At 40.7% G+C, this 25520-nt stretch overlaps 1 protein-coding gene across 6 annotated transcripts in view; it reads left to right on the top strand.

Annotated features, from left to right (window-relative positions):
• flrt1a (fibronectin leucine rich transmembrane protein 1a) overlaps window positions 1-19674 on the top strand; it is a 40221-nt gene extending 20547 nt beyond the window's left edge. For 4 of the 6 annotated variants that reach the window (XM_069146905.1, XM_069146907.1, XM_069146909.1 and 1 more), the window contains 2 exons: window positions 4433-4682; window positions 15392-19674. In XM_069146905.1, the coding sequence (XP_069003006.1) occupies window positions 15469-17517 (2049 nt within the window). In that variant the 5' untranslated portion in view covers window positions 4433-4682; window positions 15392-15468 and the 3' untranslated portion in view covers window positions 17518-19674. The remainder of the gene's footprint in view (window positions 1-4432; window positions 4683-15391) is intronic. The other 2 variants (XM_069146910.1, XM_069146911.1) reach the window with 2 other exon arrangements.
• The last annotated feature ends 5846 nt before the right edge of the window (window positions 19675-25520 follow it).

The raw sequence follows: 25520 nt of genomic DNA, 5'->3' as shown, positions 1-25520 counted from the left end.
ATACACTACAGCAACAGAAATAAAAACTTGAACAACAACACGAGTATCGATTTGCAGGCAAATGTGATCACTGTGTGACTTGTCATCAGAAGTTTCCAAAGCATGAAATGAGATCATGACTTTTATCATTTGTTCAATAATAGCTTTTTTTTCTTATGAAATGTTGAGAATATTTATATAAATATCATATCTGCGCTTTAAAGAGCAACCTGCAGATTGATTTTATTATTGAATACATGACTTAGAAATAATCTTTTGAAAATTATTTATGAAGGATAGAAATTCAGAGAAAACGCAATGCCCTTATATTTTCACACTGCACCATATCACGTCACATGAAGTGGCTTTTCTGCAGCTTGCAAAAGATGACTGTGTTGGTGTTTTGTTATCAGCTGACCTTGGTGATTATTTAGTTTGTTAGGAGCTGCGCTAGCTATTTCTTCCTGCTGCCAGACTTTATGCTAAGCTAAGCTAAACATCTCCTTCCTCCAGCTTGACAACTAATGCCGAGACATTAGAGGTGCTTTCGGAAAGAAAGGGAGTCGTTCTCAAAATGTTGAACTAATAACAATTTCACAGAGACTTTGCGGAAGGGATTAATGCCATTCTTGTGTCTGTCCTTTAAGCTACAGCCAGGAAAAAGCTATCTTAGCTTAACTTAGCTCAGCACAGCACAAAGCCTGCAGGCCTAAACAGCTAATCCGGTTGAAGTTATAAACAGGTTCAGCAAAACCTGAAATTCTTCTTTTAAGGTCATATCTAGGTCAGGATAGATCAAGAAAAAGAATACTGTATAATGTATTAACCAGTGAGCTTTAGAGGTGATAGGAACTTGTGATGTTGTTTGGGAAGAATCAGGATATCTGTTTCCTGCTTCTTCCAGTCTTTATGCCAAACTAAGTTAAAAAATGTCCGGCCTCCAGCCTGGTACTTCAGAAACATTAGAGGTATTGATATTATCTTAATTTGGAAGGAAAGGGAATAGGCTACATGTATTTCCCAAAAATATTTCGCGAAATTAAATTCTTGCTGAGCGTTAGTTTAGATGCAACAGTTTGCTGAGCTTAGCTGGAACAGCACGCTGGGCTGGTTTGAATTTCTAAATGTTTTCCAACACTGAAGATTCTTTCTCCGAGTCTTATTGTAATGATTATTGATCAGACAAATAGAGGGGCCGGTAGTCTGATTTTGTTATGAAGATAGCCGTTTCCTACTGCAGCCAATCGGTGCGCAGTGTTTTGTTTACCATGCAGACATAAGACGTATCGATCTTCTTTTCTGACCCTGAGGAAGTTTTAGATATTAAATAATTTAAGCATAATGAGACTGTGCATCCAAGCAGTCCAACCTTCAAACACTGTTACAGTTATTGAAAACAAGCCCGAATTGTGTTGAAGTTTAGTTTGACAACTGTGTTGCGGTTATTTTCCGGTTGCTCAACCAGACAGGAGCTGCAGCCGTCCAGAAGGGAGACAAACAGTGTTTATACGAGCATCTGGGCATGAGTCAGCAGATTTTACACATAGCAAATCTGCAACGGCAGCTGCAGCAGTTGGTTGTCTAATATCAAACTAAACGTTGGTGTGGGAAGCAGCGACTGCACGGTTGTCACCGTGATTGACGGCTCTTGTTAGGGGCAGGATTTCTGAGGGGAGAACAGCGGCTCAGCCTTGTCAAGGTCAATCGGGAGGTGTTTGGCAGGAATCCAATTGGAGATTTCAGCTTGAAAATCTGAGATATGCAACCCAACCTGTGTGTCAGAGCTGGGAATCAAAAGGTCAGTTAAGTGTCATACCAATGATAGGAGGAATTATGGCATGTGGTGACAGAGCCAAGAGGTTTAGTGCCAAGAAAGAAGATGGTTTGGCCGTGACGGACCTCCTTGAAGAGGAAGATGCACTCTTCTCTAGACACTTATAACGGTGTTTTCTAAAAGCACAGGCTGTATAGATGCTGTCTGACTTCCCAAGCAGCAGTGATTTCCACTATATGTCTTGCTTCCAATGAATTTTCTTGAAAGCCTTGTAGTCACCGATCATACCTGTCTTCATTTTGCTATAAAAACAGAAAAATGCCTCATTTCAAAAAAATAGTCGGCTTTTTAAGGAGGAGAAAACCACATTGCATGTTTCTCTGCTTCTGTTGTTTCTTCCTGCTTTAAATTGTGACAGTCATTCCAATAATTAGGCAGTTGTTGTCCTCGTGTGTCTTTGTTTCTCGCTGTCACAGGTGCACTTTCTTAGTTAAGCTGAAGAACATGAGCACTATGCTAACACAGGCCTTGCATTGCTCTGTGTGTCAGTTGGATTTGACTCAGTGCTGCACGGCCACCTGGCATGGAAGATAGTTTAATCACAACCCAGTCATATAACTGATGATAAACTGGAATTAAATCATAGCTGAGGTGCTCTGTCTGCCCAGCACGTAGACATTTGGCAACTGTTGCGTTTGTGTCCGTTCCAATTCAGCGGCAATATTATATTCAGACTCCAAATGTAGGATTTCATTTGCACCTAACATCTGTGTTATGTATTTATCTACATTAGAGGTTTTCAAACCGTGCGTCTCTGGGTGGGTGCAGCAGAGTTGCAAGGGGTGGGAGGCGTGGTAGGCATGAAACAAAGCGCGAGGTGAAAGGGACAGGTGCACGCTGCGCTCTTAAAACAAGTTACTCGTTGTGGTCTGGCAGCTGATTCGGCCTGCTTAGCAGTTGGAGTTGTGGCAGTGACTGCAGCAGCTCATCGGGCCAATTAAGGTGCTTTAAAAGTCTAACCAGACAGCACCCTATAGCTGCAATTACCATCAAAAAATCACACTGTTTCTGAGTCATTATAACGTTTTTACATCTGAACACACAGTCATGATGCACATAGTTTTAGATTTAGTGTAGCTTATAAATCTAGATATCGTTATCTCCAAAGACCATAGCAAATAACTGTCCTTAAACCTGGTTGGAAAGTACAGAAAATATAGTACAGGCTTGCCTTAGAATCATTATGTTTTTAAGTTTTATTGAGTATCAAAGTAATATAGTGATAGGTGTCTGTATATCCATGTGTGCATTACAAACAGGAACTGCTAATGCCTAATGCGGCTTACTTTTAATGGTGCCAGATTGACCTACGGCACAAATGTCTTCATTTTGTAACTTTGCCAACCTTATGCTACATGTAGTTATGTAGTTATTAACCCCATAATAAGCCGCATCGAGCCAATGGGTAAAACAATGATGGTTTAAATTCACTGTTTGCTTTCCTGACAGAGAAAGTGGGACTTAAATGCACAACTATAAATCAGTTATTAAAGTACAAGAATGTAGTACTCCATAAAAAGCTTGTGTTTGCATGTGTGTTGTGTAATTACTCTTAATCATTTGGAACAATATAAAACAATTAAAGCATGTAAGAAATCAAGGTTTTCAGAAATGTGGCATTCAAAGTGCCCTTGTTACAAGTTTGTTCTGAAAAAGAGTTTTACAGAAGTAATTGTAGGCAGTATTTAAAAGGAAGAAGGAGGGAGCAGCACCTGTCACTGTAATTTTACAGGTCTGATCAGATGAGGCTTGGGTTCATGACACGAGGAATAAGTTGAACTAACTTGAGGGAAGATGGCTTGCTGTCTCGTGTCACACCGCAGCCGGTTGTGAGAAAGAGACCCAATCAGCATCAATGTGCAGCAAAGGCAGCGAGGCAAAGGTGGACGGGGCTTCTGGCAGTTTCTGAATTTTGTTTGGGGAAACAAGAAGAGTGCTCGGTAGTCGGGAGCTTCAGATGTCACTCGCCATTTTCTTTTTCAAAAGAGCATCTGAGGCGGAACGAGAAGGAGCAAAGTTTTGTGAGGTTAGAAGCAAAGACATGTTGTAAGGTCGCTTTGTTGGAAAACTTTCGCATCAACATATTTTATCTGAACAGTTTCTGTGAGATTACTTTGATTTAACAACCTCATGACTGTCACAGTGAGGTCATTATCAGCTTTGTGGAAAGGAACCCGGCATTAAATGTGATGGAAAATCAAGTGAGAAGAAGTGGGAATACTCAAGTTTGCTGACATAAATTTTTTTATAATTGGCATTAAAACCACTAGGACAGCAAGTGCGGTTGTTGTTGTTTTTAAATGACTTTTTAGGGTGTTTTTGATTAAATGGAGTCACAGTCATTGCTAATGCACATCGGATTTATTTGGAATAAATGGAATGAATGTTTGGTAAATGAAGATTAAATCAGTTAATCCTCGAACCAAGAGAGGATGAAGAAAAGTAATAAAGACAGAACGTGAAATACTGTATGTGACATACAGTAACAACACACACGGCTGGCAGAGAGTCATGCAGAAAGATTGGTAATGCCTCTTCATCACAAATGTGACATCTTTATTGACATCGATGGTCGTATGTGATCCCTTACGATTTCCCTGTCGCTGTCTTTCTCCACAGAGAATAGATCCGGCGCCAGAGGTGCCAACTAATCTACATCAGAGCTGAGCATAAAAACACAGAGGAAAGAGCTGTTCCTGTAAAAAGTGAGAACACACTTCTACACGCCTCCGGCCGCCTCAGAGTTTATGGACTACATGTTGATGAGAGCCAGAGAAGATACAGCTTACCGAGTTTGAAGGAATTGTGTTGGGAAGAAGAGGGCAAATGGTGCGGGAGCGCTTCCTTCTCTGTCAGCCCCACTTAAAAAGTAAGCTGATGATGTGTTTCTTTTTCTTACACTTGATTTAGTCTGTGCATTAGAAATATATGAAATTTAAGGTTTTACAATGTAATCAAACCAAAGTGGAATAAAAGTATTTGAATTTGATGATGCTCTTATGCTATTTTAACCCTGAGGCTCCATGGATTATGTTTGAGTCACAGTGACCAGCATCTCTTCTCAAAAAAATAATAATTTGGAGGCTCATCAAGTCAATTACCAACGATTTGCAGTGTCCTCATTATATTTTCTGGAGTTTATTCTGTACTATTCTGTCCACTGCAAAATGATAATACATTTAAAAAAAAAAAAATCCTTTTTCTCCAAGTAATGTTGTCTTTTTCTCGAGTCCAAACAAAGAAGGGATCTAAAGATTTATCGTCTCAATTTGTACAACATGGACCAGAATTGAAATTTACATTACAGGTACATTTATATACAGTATACTGATGTTTCTGCTGTATATTTTGCCATTAATATAATATTGGTGATTTTGCTTGTATTTTACCAAAAGAGCAAAAACAGCTCGATAGGAAATCGCAACTTGAGAAATGGGTTAAAATTTGTTTGTTTCTTTTATCAAACAGAATATTTTTTTTTAGTAATGGTTCAAGGAGTTGTAGCCTCACACAACACTGACTGCTGTTCTGAGTTTTCTTTTCCAGAGAAATAGAAGCTCAGCCCTGAGACTCAGATGTAATTGCATTAAATAGGAGACACAAATTTGGGTATTTTAACCCCATCCAATGTGAATCTAACTCAATGAACCTTTGTATTGGATCAAAATTTCAAATGCATTAGCCTACGACAGACTCGCTTCTATATGCTGCAGAAATAACAGCTGGGACGATCTCTGCTTATAATTTTCTTTCATCATCTAGCATTTTCATGAAATACAAAAACACTGATTCACCTAAAAGAGACTATGGAGCTGAAGCAGATGCAAACTCAGCCAGAGCACCTTCTCCACTGTACCTCTTTCTGAAATTGTGGCAGTAATTAAATAAGACATAAAAGAGGCTATTTAACAAACTAACACTTATCAACATTTAAACGGTGAACAATAAAGCCCGATTATCCCCCTCATTTTCTGCTTTCAGGGCGGGAAGCCAAACAAAGCAATCAGTAAAGGTTTCCTTAAAAGCCAGCGCCCATTAACGAAATATACGAACTCGCTGCTGTCGGTCAATGATTCGAGGTGGACTGTGTGTCTCGTGACAGTTTCAAAGCCCAAAATATAGTCATCCACAAAGGATTTTACTTCCCCCTCCCACATAAAGGACAGCTATCTGTTTGAAATGTGAGATAACATTTAAAAAAATAATATTCTAAAATGTCATTTTTATCAGCTTATCGTCTAAATCAGGAAAAGTACAATATGTTCTGTGTTTCAAGCCCAGTCTGGCCGGATGTCGCGGGGTGAAAGTGAGGTCGTGTGGATTCAGAGAGGGGAGAGTTTTGGAAAAAACTGTTTGAGGCATCTCAGGATTCAAAGCAACTTTTGCTTAAAGATGGGAACACTCCCACAGCTGATGCAGTATTTCATGCAGTCGAAACCCACACAAACCGAGAAGAAGTCAAAGTCGAGTGTACACTGCATAGGATCTTTTCTGAGCCCCGGGGGCGGCCTGTTTCTGTTTATCCACCGGGACTCCTGGTATGGTGAATGATCGACTCATACAGCTTCAATTGTGACAATACAAGATATTATATATCTTATTTTGAAGAAAATCCTGCTTACATATGCCTTTTTAGCCACAACTACAATTCAGCCTCATGGGGAGAGTTACTCAAATTTGATATGTTTAATGGCTCTGTAATTAATTTTCTAAGTTCTATAGCTGCTGTAATTTTATTTTGGATCAAGTCTTATTAGACAAAAGTGGATTTTAACTGGATGGTATCTGCCAACATTTATTATTTCAATCTGTCAAAGGAAAAGCTAGTATTTGTTTAGAGGATATAAAGGCGAACGCTGCACAAACAGAGTGACGCACAGAGAAAGATAGAGAGAGAGAGAGAGAGAAGCTGCTGCAAAAAGAAAAGCTGACTGAATATGCAGAAAAAAGAACAAAATCCCTGAAGGAGAGACGAAAACACTGTGAAATGCAGTTGACGTGGACAATTTAGGACAAGGCGTTTAATGACATTTGCGAATGCGGCACAGACAGCTGACAGGCCGGGCGAAACCGCGGAAGGACAACACAATTGTAATGGGATGCAAGATGATGACGCCAAAGAAAAAGTGGGTCTCGGTCAAGCGCTTCCCACTAGCTTCAAATGTGATTGGTGAAACTGCGACAGTGAGAGCAACGACTCTAAAAAAAAAAAATCTGTTCTGAGTAAGGAACGCAGAACTGCTTTTGTTAAATCAACACAGACTGAAATGGAGTCCTCAGACATCCGGGCTGTGTGTGTGTGTGTTTGTGTGTGTGTTTGTGTGTGTGCGTGTGTGTGTGCGTGTGTTTGCATGTGTGTGCGCATGTGTGTGCGTGTGCGTGCGTGTGTGTGTCTGTGTGTGTGCGTGCGTGTGTGTGTGTGTGTGTGAAGACGTGCACAGACAGGACTTGATTTTTGAAAGTACAGTATAGGCTTTGATGTGCTGGTTGTGATGTGGACAGTATGGAGATCAAGTCACAGGGAGATGAGTAGTACAGTGAAGTGGGAAATGACACGGGACGTCATGTGATTGAAACTGACCTAGGATCAGTCCTACTGAGATATCCATCAGATCTTCTGGATTATGCTTTCTGTTTTTGGAGGATACTTCATTGGATGTGAATTGAATTGTGAAATTTGTTCTGGTCAAGGATGAACTGGATCTGTTTGTTCACAGTATGAAAAACTGAATTTCACCACCACAACAATACAAAGATGTATTGTGCATGATCAAGACTCTTTGCGACATGAAGTGATGGTGGATCATTCACATTCTGTAAAACCTGAATTACATACAACTTCTGTTTTGCTGTTTTGTATTAGTGAAAGAAAAGTGCTACTGTGTAGTCACCATGTCGACATCTTTCAGGCAGCGCTGATTGTGGTGAGCAGAAGGCTTGCAGTGGAAATGGCTTTGCTACTTGTGTTACTGAAAAGCAGCAGATTACTGAGCCTTTCTTCAACGTACCTGTTGTTGTTTTCATTCCCAACAATCTCCAGCAGCATCAGAAACTCAAAGAGGAAAACACGAGCAATCACAGTTCTTGTGATTCACACATGATATCTTCATAGTTGCCAGAGACCCAATGTATAGTATTTTAAGAGCCTGAGCAGGTAGGCCTCCTCAGCTTACCTGAATGCACTATAGCCTGAACCTTTTTTTTTTTTAACATAAATCTTGATATTGGCACCTTAAATTTCCTAATTTAAAAATGTACTTGTTTTGAATTGTTATCAAGATACATACTAAGCAGGAAATTAAATTAACAACCGACAAACTATGTAATAGTGACATTGTGTCCAAAAATGTGTTTGTTTGGTTTGCTATACTTACTGATCAATTCATCTGTCCAGTTCTCGAATAAGCCACGCAAACACAAATCGAGCTGTACTTGTCTACCACACTTACAACCTTATAGTTTTACTTTTACTTTCCCTGAAATATCCCTGTTATTATTCTATGATGATGCTGAAACAGAAATTAATTTCCCCAACATTCATTGTGATTTTAATGTCCAACTTTGACAGCTGCTTGATAGAAACTGAAGGTAACATAAATGCAAACCAAATAACGTTTGAGGATAATCAAAAGTACAAAGAACTTTTTTGTGCATCACATTTATCCAGATACATAACACTTCACCTTAATCAAAAATCAGTCAATTTGAGATCACCAAGGGGAAATATTAAATTTATATTTGATTAAGAAATTAAAGGCAAGTACAACATCTGATTGTGCAGTAGGAATATTGAATACGAACCATTATAAAGTACAGAAATAAAGGAAAACAGAAATATTGAATGTGTAGTTCTCTTAATATTTGATAATCATAGTGTAAGACCTTCACAGGAAGCCACTGCTGTTGAGGACAAGTAGCAGCAGGGAAGTGATCAGTTTATACAATATTTCTCGCATTACTTTAGTTGTAAGATTGCTGAGTTTTATGTCTAGAAGCATGTTCAACAGTTTGTGGCTGTTGGACCTCTAATATGGCTGCGAGGCATAACAGGTCTGCAAAGGTGTCATGAAACAGAGAAGTTTTCCACTGGTGTTATCTCTTTTCTTTTCCCTCTGTTGTCTCTGAGGTTAATTTTCAACCTGAAGGCATAGCATTGTTTTGTGACTCAGCTGCCTGGGCCTCCCACGCCCTGTATTTATATTGCAACTTGTCAGGGTTGAATTAAAATTTAACCAATTAAGTTAACCAACCTCCCTCTCTCCCTTTCTCACAAATAAAAAAAAAAAAAAAAAAAAATCCAATCAGAGTCCCAGCTGAAGCGTGACAACCACAGGCTGACTCGTTGACTTAAAGGCAAAAGATAAATTTGCCTTTTTAAAATCTCGTTTAAAATGCTCAAGTGTGTTGTTGAAAATGGAGACGTTAGCTCGTCTTGAGATTAATCTGCTTCCTCTTTTTTTTAATGTAGCAGCAATGTTAAAAGCCTCTGATATCAGTAGCCAGCGGTGCCCTGATCAAAGACCGCATTATGACCAATGACACAAACTGACACATCTAAAGTTTATTTACCAGCTACTCTGCCAAGCTCAGGCTATCTCAGCATATCCTGCACCAATGTGGCCAAACGGCACATCTCCCACTGAACATCAGGAACATTTTAAAGAGCAAAATCCAGATGCATGTAGATCATTTATGTTAACAAAGACAGAGAATGTTTGTTATGCAACAAGTAGTTCCGACCCAGAGATGTGATTGGTCAACTGAACATTTGGAACGTGCTCAGATCAGCATCACATCCTGCTCATCACGAGAAATATCATTCCGCCTCCTCAATGGGAATACATAATTGGAATTAAATTCGGTATAATATGCAATATAATGTTGTTTTTAGTTGTTATATGTCTATTAAATGTAATGTCTTTTGGTCTTAATTTTTCGCTCCGAGCGGCAACACCGTAACACCACAGATAGTCGGACACTTAAAACCCTAGCGGCGGTAAGCTTGACCGGCTATGTTTTGACACATGACACGGTGCTGAAATCTTAAAAATACATGAGTCCGTCGATATCTTTTTTCAGCGTATATCTTAGTTACAGCAAGGTTGAGCGAGCTGAGCAGTTTTGTGTTTCTATGTGCTTTATTTATTCAGTTTGTGAAACCATCTCTAAAGAGCAATAAAATGGACTAGATCTCGTCTCTGTTGCTACGGTCGTTGCTAAGGGTCGGACTACTTCTTGGAGTGATTACATGAACCACTTAATTCACCCTAATCGAAAATCAGTCAATTTGAGATCACCAAGGGGAAATATGAAATTTCCCGGTCAGGGCCGAGGCGCTTGCGGACTGCATCACTGTCGTGCCAATAATGACGTTAAAGCACAGCCTCAGGTATAATATTGTTTAATTGTGAACATTGTGGTCGCTGCCTGCCAGAGACTGAAGTCAGAACATTAGTGTGAATAATACTGTCTGGAATCTGCTTCAAATAAAAAGTGCAAAGAATGTCAACTTTCTTTTGTCCATCACATTTATTCAGACACAGAAAACAAATAATACAGAGTTGACCTGAACTTAAAGTATAATTTTGGAACAACACTAAGGCACTGGCAGGGCTAAAAGCTTATCCTTTGTTGGCTGACAGTATTTCATTTTGAGTTCTTTTGATGTTCCCCAGGGTTTTTTGTTCCATTGCTTTAATTGCACATATATGGGAACGGGGGAACATAGGACCCTGAAAACATAGGACTCTGGTAAAATAGACACTCCCATTTAAAAAAAAAAAAAAAAATTAAATTGGATGCTTATTAAGCCAAACATAGTATTGCAACATTTAATAATATACATATCTAGTTCAGTTCAGTTAAGGTGACTAATTTATTGCTATAATACCCTTGAGAAACCTGCTGGATTACATGATTGATCAGCACCAGCATGTAATACATTTCAAACAAAATCCTCTCAAAACTCTGTCAACAACATGTTGATTTGGTCTTACTTTTACACACATTGCTACATTGAGCTGAAGTCCTTTTGTTAATGCTGAAAGGATTTACCTGTAATCTGTCTGTTTTAGGAAAGAAACACTGAGCCAAACGTATTTTGGGGCTGCAGTGGAGAGGACAGAGAATTTGACTGGTGGCCCGACACAACGTATTGTAGAGCTGTAAAGATAAAACATGTTATAGTGCTGTAAAGCTATATATCAAGTCACTTCAGGGCACTGTGTGCTGCATACCCACCAGCAAAGAAACGCCCGCAAGTTGAATCTCCCAGCTGTGAATCATGTATGCACTCTGTAGCTGCTCTACTATTTCTATTATTATGCAACAGAATATTTTCAAATCTATATGCAATGAAATAAACAATATGATCTAAGAATGTAATATTTATTCATATAGTGCTATTTATTTGTTTCATTATCTCTTTTCTTTGATATTTATATGGCAATTAGATGCAAACATCTGTGGAAATGCTTCTTTTGTATAAACAAATAATACAGCTGAATGATGAAACTGCCAAAGTCTTCGCTCAATGTCCAGATGGAACTCTGCATATGTGGTGTGTACTTTATTTGAAGCAGAATTCCATTTTCAGGTTATCCTTAAATATATCTCACATATAATTGAAGAATTGGTTATGTAGGTGATGTCTGAGATGTATTAAAAACAAAAATAAAAACACCAGTTTCACGATCGGAAAACCCAAAAAATGTCTTGTATACTGGGTCTTCCAGTCAGCAACAGAGATGAGAAACTGCTGAGTGCAAATCCAATTACTCCGTTACGCTTGGAAATTGGTGCATAAACCAAAGGAAAAAACAACAAGTGAGTTAGTATGGGGTGAATCCATTATTCTTTATCCTTTAACATGTTATTCAATCTGCCTCTATGGCGTACTCACGTTGCGTGTTTTCAAAGAAGAGGATAGAGATTTAATGGGATTGTAATGCATTGGTGCATAAAATAATTCATAATTAAAGTGTCTTTTGAGCCACAAACACAGGGACTAATTTGGTTTTGAAAACATGTCAGGCGAAGAATATAGACGGCTTTATTCAAAACACTTCAAGAGCTTTAGTGTTTACGCAAATGTCAGTTTATTTTACGTAACAATCAAGATCTTGATTTTGTGTAACAGTATGTGAAAGATGCAGATTGTGAAGTGTAAAATACGTCTTGTTTATCAATGCCATTTTTTCTTTCTTTCAAGAAACATGTTTCCATGTTTTAAGGTTAAAGATTGTTGTACATGTCTGCAAAGACAGTGTTTTGGATGGAAGATTACAAGAAATGTTATGTACACACACAAATACAGCCTCCACGATTAACCAGAAATTAATAGACCATGCTTTTCTGCCTTCATATATTTTTTTTTTTCCGCCATTTTAGATCTCTTGATGTATTTCTATCATCACCGTGACCATCATGTTTTGCATCATCCTTTCCACATGTCCAATCTGTAAATCTAAAATGTGATCCGTGGACATGGCATGTAAGATAAGCTGTGGGCCACTATTATCTTTTCCCTGCCATCAGTAAAGTGGATTTCCTGATACATCAGCAACCCCTTTGGTCATCCAAAATCCAGTTTTACAGATTTCTTAGTCGTATTCCTCTTGTGGGTGTCTTAATGGGGGAGATGGGATTGAAAGGTCTTGCTCAAAGCTGCTTTCTGTCACTCTCCCTCCCTCCCTCCCTGTCTGTTTTTTTTATTTATGTAAATCGATCCAGTCTTGGGTTCCAGTATTAGATTGGGGGTTGTTGTGTGTACTGTGCTCTGCCTGAGGCGGCTGGCTGTCTAGCTAACACATTACCCCATATCCCTACTTTACTCCCCACTATAGATAACCGAAATGTAGACTGCAGCTATATAGATTGTCCACATGTGGGTTAATGTTTGCAATTTGATCATGCATGGATAGACAAACATACACACACACAGTACTTCACACACACGTAAACAGAAAGAGCAGTCCGGTGACTTTTGTGCTTTTATATAATTTTCTAGTAGAGGAAGACAAATGAGCAAAAAAAAACAACCAAAAGAAATCCTGAAATGTGTGTCTGCCATATTTTTGCAGCACCTTCTTAATCCAGAGAATCACAACTCAATATGCTCTATTAATCCCTTTGGCTCTCTGCACCACTTCAATCTCACACCACATCTATCTTGTTTTTAAAGGACTGACCCAAATACTCCAGTATTCAAGAGACCCCCTGCTAAAGCTCTTGGGATTCAAAAGTCATCCATTCTTTAGCACTACTCAGCCTCTCTCTCTCTGTCACACACACACACCCACACACACTAAAACCTTGTGAACATTTACAACAGAATACAGTGTATATCCTTCTTAGTCATAAAAATAATCAATATCAAACTGCGTAAAGTAACAATCTGAGCTATTTAAATTTTTTTATTTTACCCTTCAGGTTCCACCTAAAGTGCAGCTATGCTATTTGGCTGTATCAAGAGGATTGAAGTGGAAATAGGCCTGAAAAGGGATCAGTGGGTAGCATTTTAATTTAGCAGTTAATGAGAGTATTTTGTGGAGCTGCGGACACAGAGCACAGATGTTATTCTCATTTCCAATCTGACCAAGTTTCACGCAGCGAGCGCTGAGTCGGGAGACGCTGAGGGTAATAAAACTTAAAAACAAGAACCAGGAAGCAAGACTTGGAACCTGCCAAATAAAGCATGACACACGGTGACGGCAGAGATTTCACATAAAGGTTTCTGCAATAATCTGCCCTGTCAGGGCAAGAAGGGCAAAAATATGTGAACAACATGCGAGTAGAATTGGAAAAGCAGAATATGTGTATTTTAAATGTGTTACTATTTCACACCGAAGACAACTGAACTGAAATTCTGTCAAAAAAACACTTTTCTTTTCTTAAAACATCACACTTCCCAGGTATAGAAATTCAGTGTCTCTGCGTGTGACACACTCTGCTGCTGCCAAAATATAAATTACTTTCAGCCAACCTCAATTTCAGACATCTATTTTCCAGCCTTTACACAGTGTTTTTAACAGAAGTATCAAATGTCCAGATAGGTTTGATAGTTAGATACAACTTGAATATAATAGTACATTTTTAACATGTTAACATCCACAGCTCTCAGTGGAGAAGAAACTCAATCCTCCGTTTATCAGAAGAATTTACAAAACATGTGGACTGACAAATGGTAGACAGTAATTACTTTCCATTAAATTATCCCTGACCTGCCACAACTGAATAACTCCTGGAGTGTTCGAGTGCTTTTAGATGATTGCACTTGAAAGGGAGTGGAACATCCACAATTTGTTCTCACAATTTTTTTTAATGTTTTGGTAATAAATATGTATGCAGATTCATTTTTGCAAATTCAACTCCCAGCGGAGTTATCATTCGCTCGGTTAATTATCGGGCTGTCTGACTTGCACTCCTGGGAATCCTGTAATCTGTATGAGAGACGACTGGCTCTGGCAGATCACCTCGGATTTGTGAGAAAATCAATACTACAGCCTGACGATGTTCGCTGCTGTGTGGGCCCTAACGGTTTGACTAATGGCCCTGGTTATTGAAGACTGCGATGGGCTCAAGTTGTCACTGACAGTGTTGCAATTTACCGGTTTCCAAACCTCAGTAGTCAATAATCTTCTTACTGTTATGGGATCTCTCACTTAATCTGTAACAACAACAAATCATGGTGCCAATCAAAGTCTGAGTTCAGTTTATGTAGATGCCTGCTGCACAATTAACGGTGACTGCAAACAGTTAATTAGCTGTCACATCATCTGCATTCAGCTGCAGATTATATCTTTCCATTACATTTTTATTGCACTTACGAAACTATGTAACACAATTAAGGAGAAGTTTTTAAGCAGTGCCTAGTGCCATCCTGACTCATGATGATCGTGTCGCGCTAAATCAGGTTCTTTCTTCTTGATAATGAAAAGTATCTTCAGCTCTGCCTGGCTAATGCAGCCATCTGCTGGCAACTCCTAATGGACTTATGGAGCCTCTCAAGATCTCATAAATAATTTAGAAGTGGAGAGTATTCTCAAGACGTCATATTTACACACAAGGCTTAATGCTAAGTGTAAGATTGGACTTGTCGATTCTAGAGACACTTTTCTGGTGTGCTCTGAACATTCAGAACAGTACACACCAAATTTAGTTTTATAACTGACTGTAATCTTGGATTACTGTTGCTTATTCAACATGATGATTGTTGGCTCTGCAGTTATCGTTGTGTCTTTTTGGCTTTGAGTCAAAGGCAGACTGTTGTGAGAGCCTGTGTTGGGAATCCTCACAGATTCATCTGTGTGTACTCATCCCCCTGATGAAATGATTATTAATCAGTCAAAGAAACCAACTTGTTACTGAGTGCAAGATGTCTCTTTTTAGACACAATAATTGCAGCATGTTCCTAGGTTCTAATATTATTTAGACAGAAAAGAACTGAAGTACGGTGTGAAGCTGTTAAATATTTCTGAGCTCCTGAAATTTACTGAAATGACTTTAGTTGTCACCTGGGACCATTAACTAATTCATTTGGGCATTAGTGCTAACTGTTCATTTCTCTTTCTCTTTCAGGGTGGAGGTCACAGGATTCCAGCTCGCTGCAGTGATTTGAGGATTAACCACACCCTTGGAAAAAAGAGACAGTGCTGATGTTCACCATAATGGCACCTGCCAAACTAACTGCTTGGCTGTTGATGCTGTTTATGTGTTTGACACTACATGCCAGCATGCTTCAGTTTGCTGCAGCCACGATACAAGGGTACATTGGGGACGCAGACATGACATGCCCATCTGTATGCAGGTGCGATGAGGACTTTATCTATTGTAATGATCGTGGACTGAACTCCATCCCATCACTGCCTCCCTCTGCGTCCGTCCTCTACCTTCAGAACAACCACATAAACAATCCGGGCCTGCCCACCTCTTTGGAGCACCACCTTGCCGTCCGTGTGGTCTACCTCTACGACAATGAACTGGATGAATTTCCCATGCACCTGCCGCCATCTGTGCGTGAACTGCATTTGCAGGACAACAACATTCGCACTATTCCCCGTAGTACGCTGGCTCGGATGCCCTTACTAGAGAAGCTCCACTTGGACGACAACTCTATTTCCACTGTCTCTATTGAGGATCAGGCCTTTGCTGACAACCCACGGTTGCGCTTACTTTTCCTTTCACGCAACCACCTGTCTAGTATTCCCTCAGGACTTCCTGCCTCTCTGGAAGAACTCCGTCTGGACGACAACCGAATCTCCACAATCCCAACCCATGCCTTCCGTGGCCTCGCCTCACTTAGATGTCTTGTCCTGGACGGGAACCTTTTGGCAAACCAGCGCATTGCTGATGACACATTCTCTCGCCTTTCCAACTTGACAGAGTTGTCCCTAGTCCGTAACTCCCTCCAGACCCCACCTGTCAACCTGCCCAGCGCCCATCTGCAGCGGCTGTCGCTGCAGGACAATGCCCTGACTCATATGCCACGTGGTTCCTTGGACGGCATGCACAGGCTGCAGAGGCTGGACCTGTCAGGAAACAACCTAACTACTCTGCCAAGGGGACTCTTCAAAGACTTGGACAACCTTGGTCAGCTGTTAGTGCGAGGAAATCCTTGGCACTGTGGCTGCAACCTGCGCTGGCTGTTTGACTGGCTGCAGGCCCGTGGTAACTCCATTACTGTCAGAGGTCTTACCTGCCATGGGCCTGACAGGGTGCGAGACATGGCTTTGTTAGACCTGGCCAGTGAGATGGAGGAATGTGAGGTGGTGAGGACAGCAGGGACCAGAGACAGAGTGGGCATAGGTGGAGTCGAGAGCTCTACCACCAACACCCCACCACAGGGCTCGCTCTTCACCCTCCGCTCAAAGCGACCTGGCCTGGGGCTTCCTGACTCTGGCTTAGACTACACTCTTAGCAGTAGCGGTGTGGGGAAGAGCCTGGCCCTCAACGTGAAGCCGCTGTCTCATAACAGCGTCCGTATTACCTGGAGTGTGGCGCAGCCCAGCTCCTCCTTCAGGCTGAGCTGGCTCCGACTCGGTAACGGGAACGCCATGGGATCAATCACAGAGACGCTCGTCCGGGGTGATCGGCGAGAGTATCTGCTTACCTCCTTGCAACCACGCTCCAGCTACATTATCTGCATGGTGCCCCTTCCGGCCAGTTCAGAAAGCAAAGGCGCAATTTCTGGAGATGCCGACACTGATGAAGCTCTGGTTTGTGCAAAAGCTGAAACATCAGATGTTACTCTGGTGGAGGAAGAGGAGGATAAAGACTCAAGGCAGATAACAGCGCTGCCCATGGCAGGGATTATTGGCGGGGCTACCGCCATTGTATCTTTGGCTCTTATTTTTGGTGTCTTTTGTTGGTACGGACACAGGACTGGGCATTTGTGTTCCCGTGACCACTATACTCGCAACAGCTCCAGAAAAAGCAAAGCCTATGATGACTACATTGAGTCTGGCACCAAGAAGGACAATACCATTCTGGAGATCCGTGGCCCGGGTTTCCAGATGACGCCTATGGCAGCTTGCCAGCCAATGCAGCCAAAACCGCTACGAGAGGATTATATCATTCATACCATATTCCCCTCCAATGGCACTGGCTTGTACAAAGGTGCCAACCATGTTTCTAATGCAGGACACGGCACCAACCGCGGCTATAGAGAAGGAGGAATCCCAGATATAGACTACTGTTACACATGATGTACTTTACCAGATCTTGTTCACAGTGTTATTGGTAAACTGTATAGATGCACAATTTCCCTTCGCATGGACACTTCTGAAGCACCCCTCTGTGCCTTCTTTTTCTTCTGGTCTCCCATTCCAAAATGACCTGCTGTTCACTGCACTGAAAGTACCGTATGTGATTAACTGGAACTGAAACCGCGTGGGGACAGTTCACCGCGGGACGCAGCAGCCAATGCCCCAGGTGTAAATGCACAGCTGAGCGTTTCTTCACCATCTTAGTAATGGCCTGTGTATGTTTCCTTATCTGCTTCTACCCTGTGACATGTAAGCAAAGAATGTATCCACTGTGGAAAGGTCAAACTTTACATAGGCGCACACACAGGAGCCACAGCAGTCGATTCAAAATGGATAAAGAAAGGAAGAGAAACAGACATTTTTGGTAGTCATCTCCTGCTCACCGGTCATACACAGTATGTAGTCTTATCAAGTCATTGTTCCAAACGCCTCAACTATATTGATGTGCCCTACCAGCTATCCAAGGAAAGGGCTTTGTAAAGCTGTGAATTGTTCTCTTTCAAACAACCCAATAACCATGTGTCTTAAAATAGGCTTGTTATTACCTTATCCAGTAGTTGGCAGGGTGAAGATCTTGTAAGGGCTGGTCAGCCTTGGTTATACCTCTTGAGATCATTCACCGGAGATCCGTATTGTAGTGTTGCATCAGATGAAATGCAGCACAAGCGTGTAGATAATTTACTTAGATACCGACTGAGCTGTGTTTGAAAAATTCTTTGCTATTTTTATCAGTGGTTTGTTTCGTAGCCTATTGAAATCCTGCACAGTTCTCTTTATTTATTAATTTTGTTCCTTATGTGATGTTTTTTGTCTCTGCTTAAAGTTTTTTTTTTTTTATCTTCACCCTCATGTTTGTCATTATTGATCGACCTTTTGATGAAGACAGTGGCTTTTTTTTTTCATCTAAACAACGAGTGAAGAAAATATACTAATGGCTGTCTCCGGGTTCATGTTTGGTTAAAAGCATCAGTGTGAATTCTCGATTGAAGCTGTTTGTATTATTGTGTAATTTTGAAATTAGACCCCACCCAAAGACGAGCATGTCAGCCCAATGAGACAATACACACCAACCTCAATCCCTCTTTTCTAATGTTGTGCCTGTGTGCTTAACCTGCAGTTTCATTTGGTGACTTTTGGTTGTAAAATGTTTCCTCCACATTCTTAAAGTGACGACAGCGTTTGCAGAGAAAACCAGACTGGACAAAATACTAATGTGGAGCCTCTCGTGGGAGGCAGACTCTTGTGAGTGAACCTCGAAATGAGGGTGAGAACTGTGAGCGCAACTGAGGAGACTCAAACCGCAACACTGTTGACCTACACTGTGGGGCGGCGGCCAAGCTGTGTGGGTGGGTGGATGGACAGGTGGGAGGGGAGCCGGGTGCTGGGGTGGCTCCTCGGTGATGGGAGTTCATTGATGTTTGTTTTAGCAACGGTAAAAGGCCTCCACTCATTCCACCTCTTTTATTACTGAGCAGCACTAAAAATGTAAATGTATTAGCACTTAGCAGGGAGCAGGGATAAATGTAATGACAGGCGAGGGAGACAGAGGGTAAAAAAACATATCCATGCGCTGACAAAGATGCAGAATTGATGGCTGTGGTGCAGTGGGGTTTACCCATGCATAAATTTGTTTGTCATACTTTGCTTCTACCCTTAGGTTTATTATTGTCCATCAGTTGTTTACCACTGTGTTGCTTCCAAAGGGGAAAACCAATCGTGCTTCCTTGACTGTTCTGTCTGGCAGAGTTTTACACTGGTGTCAGGCAATCTGTCAGTGGAATGTATATTTTATCTTGCACCCAAAATCACTGGCTTCAATATATACCATCTTACTGGCCTGGCTATTTCTGTTTTGGGGAATGTTGGTATAATGTGATTGCTATTTTATAGTGGGTCTATTCAAGATGCGTACTTCCTCATCATTTGTATAAATAAAACCATGGCCACAGCCACATGAATATTTTTTCTGGTGAAATAATAGAAATTAATGGTGCCATAACTTTGCGTAAAAAAATTATGTGAACCTGAGATATGTGTGGAATTTGCTTTATAAATTCATCTTCAGAGGGGATCAATAAAAGTTTTATAATCTTGTTATTACTGCAACCTGTCATTTCACCTCATGCCTGGGGAGACTTCTTTTTTTTTTTTTTTCTCACAACTCTAAATGCTTTGGTGGAGTATAAAACTATTCTAGCAACCTGGTTTTAATGCAGAAATTAGGCCTACATATTGCTTTCATTTGATGAGGACAGTGAGGAGTACCTGGATGAAACCAACTACAGCCTGTGTCAGACATTTGGAACCAGTTGAGATTATAAGTCGGAGCTGAGATGAGTCAACAGGCTACTGCCTGAAGTGACTTTATGTTCACTTGCAGTCTCCACACAGCTGAATGACCTCAATTGCAAATGAACAACTTCATCAAGACACTTGAGATGAAATAGAGTTATCAGTCTCTACTGGGCTGCTGACATTTTAGTCCAGTGCATCAGCTGGATACCCTTCAGTTACCTCTGGAAATGCATGCACCGATGACACAGCAATTCGCTAATTTAGTAAGGGAAAACAAGTTGTTTAGTTTGCAATACAAATTAGTCACTTCATTAAAGAATGAAAGACTTTATCAACTTTAAAGAGCAACTTAAACACAGGGCTGAAATGTAGAGTTTCACCGCCCTGTCTGGTTGAACGTATGTTTCACAATAAGGCTCACCGAATGGGGCCTTCTACATCCATCAGAGACTGCTGCTGTGTCACAGTCCGCTGATGTCTCATACCAGCCCAGTATCACAGCAAAGCTTGTAATACACATGCATCATTTGATAAAGGGAAGCAAGTCTTTGACACGCCTGCCGTTGTCTAGATGTGAGAAGAACAACTTTGAAACAGAAGTCAAGTGATGGAGGTCATGTGAAAAACGTCACTCGACAGAGGGGTGGCTTGGTGGTGTAAGTCATGGACCATCACACAGACTTTTTTTTCCCTAAGCCTAATCAAGGTTTGGTTTTCCAAATCCTAAACCCCGTGTGTTTCCACATGGTTTTGTTTTCCTAAAGGGCGAGACACTGACGAGGCAACAACGTTTAGCCGTTACACTTCCCTCTAATGGATGTGTTTATGTGTGTTTATTACACATAATAATGTAAAGGTGATACCTCGTTGCTTATCCATATGCACAAAATGTTTTTGGTTTAGGCACCTAAAACTAGGGTTCAGAAAAGATGGTTTGGGTTAAAATAAGTAATTTTATGTAAGTAAACCTATGTTCGTTAAATACTTTGTTACTTAAAAGAAATCTGTGTTGACTTTTGCTTTCTCGCGTAATTTAACGTCTGTATCCTGTCTGATCAAATTACCCCAACCTCCTCTTTATGGGGACCTTATGACTCTTTCTACTCTTTCACATGACTTCCTTGTTTGACCTGAGTGGTCATGATGCCAATGCCAAAGAGCACCTTGCATCTGACGCCAACGACTTTGACAAAAAGCCATTATTTAGTGCCCGGGGAATGAGACGTTTAACGGAGCTGGGATGACTTACCCCTCCTGAGCATTTGCTCAGCAGGAGGGGTAAGTTGTTCCTAAAGCAAACCAATATACAAACGCTCACATTCGTCACTGACTGTTGTTGTAAATTGGAATAAGAAACCTGTCAGAAACGATACATCCACCAACTAATCTGTAATGAAAGTGGGTCTTTCACAGATTATTCTCTGCTGTTGTGCATGACAAAAAGCAAAACATTTGCCAGCTCTGTTATTGCAAGCTACAGACACAGAAACAATGGCACAGATTCATCTCGTTTGTTTGCAAACAGTGAACATTGATTGAGTGGAGATGGAGAAGCCATTGGCTGCAATTGTGTACCGACAGTCATGTGGTGTTTATTGGCTTTGTCAGAAGAAAACGTATTCCTAATGTCTGCGGTTTGAATGGTGGAATTACTGGGTGTTGGCCTGAATTGGTTACTGTCAAAATAGGACTGTGAACTTGAGATACGATATATTGAAACTCTTAAAGAAGACAGCCTCCTTTTGTTGCTTTATGCCATTGTTTAGTTTAGTTTTGTTTCATTTTCCTTTTTCAATACAACTTGAATTTCTTGCTGACACGCAATTGAATGCCATAGAAGTGCAATGTGCTGCTATTTTTTATTTTTATTTTTATGTTTATGCCCATGGGAGTGAGGTAGGTCTGTTAGAGATTTAATGAATGTTGCCACAGATGAACAACGTGACTGCTGTTGCAAAGCATTGTGAACAGTTTATAATGGCAGCTGAATCCTCCATGCAGAGCAACAGAAGTTAATTGGATTACCCCCCCTCAACTTGCTGGTGCTGCGAGTCAACCCAATTCAAGTGGATTCATTTAAAAAGGAGATATAAATGACGAAATATGTACTGTAAAAGTTTATTCATACTGCATCTCTCGGATTTTGAATGAAAAGCCAAGAGCCAAGACAGAGCAGAAGATCAAAGCATCTTGACACTGCTTTGCTTCTCCAAATCAACTTTTGATTCTGGACAGGTATGGTTAAAGTAGAACTTGCTTGTTTTATTTATCAAAAAGCATATGAACACCTTTGCAATCTGCATCCTACCAATTTGGTTTTAAAGGCGAACTCCACAGAGTCCTCGGGTTCTACCAACGCTTTCTCATTCCCAGTGCAAAACCATTTGCATCTCATACAAGGTGCATTGGTGCATCTCATATGGATGCACAAGGTGCTTCATGCTTACACACCAAAAAAGACGTGGTTATGGTCAGGAAAAGATTATGGTTTGGGTTAAATGTGTGACTGATGCCATTTGATTAGGGTTAGGCATAAAAAGATTAGGGTTAGGGAAAGATCATGGTTTGGATAACAAAAATAAATCCATGTGGACTTTTACTTTATCATGGATGTGAACACTGGTCTCCTGTGTGGAAGTCCTGGGTTTGTACCATTCAACCACCCCCCAACATCCTTCCTGTGTGGAATTCTCCCCCTTCGTACCTCCTAACATGACCTTTTTCAACCTGCCTTGTCATGTTGCATAAGACATAAGGTACCTTGTGCATATGTCTTCATTGCCAAAAGATACCTTTTGCTTATCTCTCTGACCCCAACAGCTGTGACGAAACGGCAGTATTCAACGCCCTAGGAATGAGAACGGGCTGCAGTGACATTTGGGGCTTAAGACATCATTTTAAAATAAAAAATGTTGATAAGACTTTTTTCTTCTGAAAAGAAAGTGATTTTACCAGACCTCTCTGCCTGCTCAAAGCTCCATTAGCTACTAGTACCATGAAACCATAATTTCTTGATCAACTATCGGGGGTGGAGTTAAATTCTAAATGATGTAGACACCAAGTTTTGACCAAGAAGAAGAATGTGTGGAATATAAAAGGACAATATGTCTGTTTCTGCTTAATCTTATTGTCCATCTTGTATTAGACAGTGTTATAGGAAAGCAATACAAAGTTGTTGGACACAAAGAAGGGTAATCACAAGGGAAATTTTGGAAATCCCAAAAAGTGAAGAGGCTTATTTGGAGCTACATCACTTTAGAGAAGACGCATACATCAGAAAGCAGTGTGTAGAAGTGGAGTATGTAAACTGGGACTGCATTAAGGAAGGCGATAATTTACCCGTTGCAGTCTTTGTCTAAAGCAGAGCAGTCGCTAGCCTCATGGTCACCCAGGAAGGCTTTACTGCCAACAGAACATACGTCTCCAATGGCGGTCCTTTCTCGGCCACCTTTTGTGCTCACAGAGATGAAAGAGCATCCCATTGTCGTGGTCAGATGGATCACAACTCAAATAACTGTGACCTGAAGGTTGGGCTGTAACCTATTTCTTGCCTCACTCCTGGACGATTTAAGGCCGTCCCCTGTAAATCTCATTGTGTGGCAAGGAAAAAAATATGAGAAATACGATATTGGAAACGAGGCCAAAGGGGGGTGGGGGGTATTGCAGGGATAGCAGAGATCTTGGCTGTGGGAGTCGTTGAAGAGTCTCAGAGCAGATGGTACACTTGGTTTCTAATGCACAGTTTTTTCTCTGAGATTTCAACAGTAAAGAGTTGATAAACTGGCAGTCTGATCATCTTGGATAGGCATAGAATAACACTGCATGGATTTTGGAAGGAACTCCTTGTCTGAGCCCTTAAGATCCAGAGGAGTGACTTCATTGGCTGCACCGACAACACAATCCCCAAAAGTGCAGAGACAAACTGTACTGAGTTTTTATTTTTGAGAAGTGGAAGCAATTCTGAACCTCAAAGACATAGCTGTAACTCGGTACTCGCTGGAAGAAGATATAAACATATTTTCTTTCTCTTGTTTACCTGTAATCCCAAAATGACATCAAGGAACACAGAGTGGCCTGCAGTGTAACACAGAAAACTGTTTCAAAAATACCCTCTGCGCTGCAGTGGTGTCGAATCTTTTGTCCAAACCGATACGTGAAAGATGGAAAAGGATGATAGGACATTCAGTACCCTCCTGCATCAGAAGGAAACCAATTATGCTGGACCAGGCAGAAGGGAGGAGCACTCAGCACAAGGGCACGGGAAAGCTTAAAATGTAACCTCTTGGACTGCCGTTTCACCCTTGACACTGACCATGCACCAACAGTCTTGGTGTCAGCAAACAAATAGACAACCGCAGATTGGTAGCCAGACATAATCCCTGTCCCTGAGGGACTGAGCTGAGCTTGTTAGCTCAACCTCACTGGTGTGACTGTGGATAGAAGAGGACCTTGGTGCTGTATATTGGAGTTACTGTATAACCTCTTGAACCTGTCTTGGCTTCGACTGAGCTCTAATTACCATTATTTTATCAGCGAAGCTGCGTGGTTGCTCAGATGGAAGTGACCTAAAACCTGTCCAGCTTTTAGTTTTAAAGGTCCGACAATAGTTTTCTCTTTCATTTTACCCCGTGACTTTACTTTTCTTAAGTGATACCCCACACAGCAAATTTCTGGGGTGAAATATCCTGGAGTTAAACAAAGAGTTTGATTTTGGGAGTTTATTTTCTAAATTACACTACAGCTTGTGTTCAGTGTTACTCTCTGGTGGGATAATATTCTGGTGTTCATTCGCTGAGTGTTGACAAGCATGATTCAACACTACTCCCGGTGTTGACTGCACAGCTTTGTTGTTGTATATATACTATATACAAAAAGGAATTTTGGGTCACTTTTTGGACATGCTATAGTATAACTTTTTTTTAATATATATTTTGGACGACATACTTTGGCTATTTTGGATGAATTTTTTTTTATCACTTTTTGGAGTATGACCTTTCTCTGAACTGACATGCATGCCTCAAGTTACTTCTCAGTTAGGCAACTGCTCTAACCAGTGCACCACTGTGTCACATACAAATAGCATGTTGTCCGAAATATGAAAAAAAAAGTCTCGTTTGGGGGACTTTTATTTTTGTTTGAGTTTTGTATTGTTATTGACCTTTGGTTTGGTATTAGTATGACTGCATGTACAAACCTGAACCCGTGAGTCTTACCCTTAGAGGGATTCGCTCTCCATGAACCGTGTGGTCCAAAGATTTGTCACAATGCTGTCAAACTCCTGGGAAGATAGATGGTGCAGTGGTTAGCAGTGCTCCCTCTCAGTTAGAAGGTTCTGGGTTCAATCTCCCCCTTTGTAATGACCTAAAAAAAAATTATAAATCATTTTTGGGTCATTTTTTGAACGACATGGTATAGCATGACTTTTAGGTCACTTTTTGGCCACCACACCACGGACACACCGATCGACGAAAACAAATTATTTTGATAACTTTTAATTCCAAACATGTTAAGAGGGCACTGACTAAATTTCAAGTTGGTCCAAAAAAATCTGTAGGAGGATTTCGTTAAAGTACAGCATGCATGAATCGCCAAAAATGCCAACTAAATTCAAAATGGCAGACTTCCTGTTGAGTTGACCTAATGGTGCA

This window comes from Embiotoca jacksoni, unplaced genomic scaffold (assembly GCF_022577435.1).
Source record: "Embiotoca jacksoni isolate LCO1_2020_lvr unplaced genomic scaffold, fEmbJac1.0.p SCAF_13, whole genome shotgun sequence".
NCBI lineage: Eukaryota > Metazoa > Chordata > Actinopteri > Embiotocidae > Embiotoca > Embiotoca jacksoni.
This window is presented reverse-complemented; position numbering and strand designations above follow the sequence as displayed.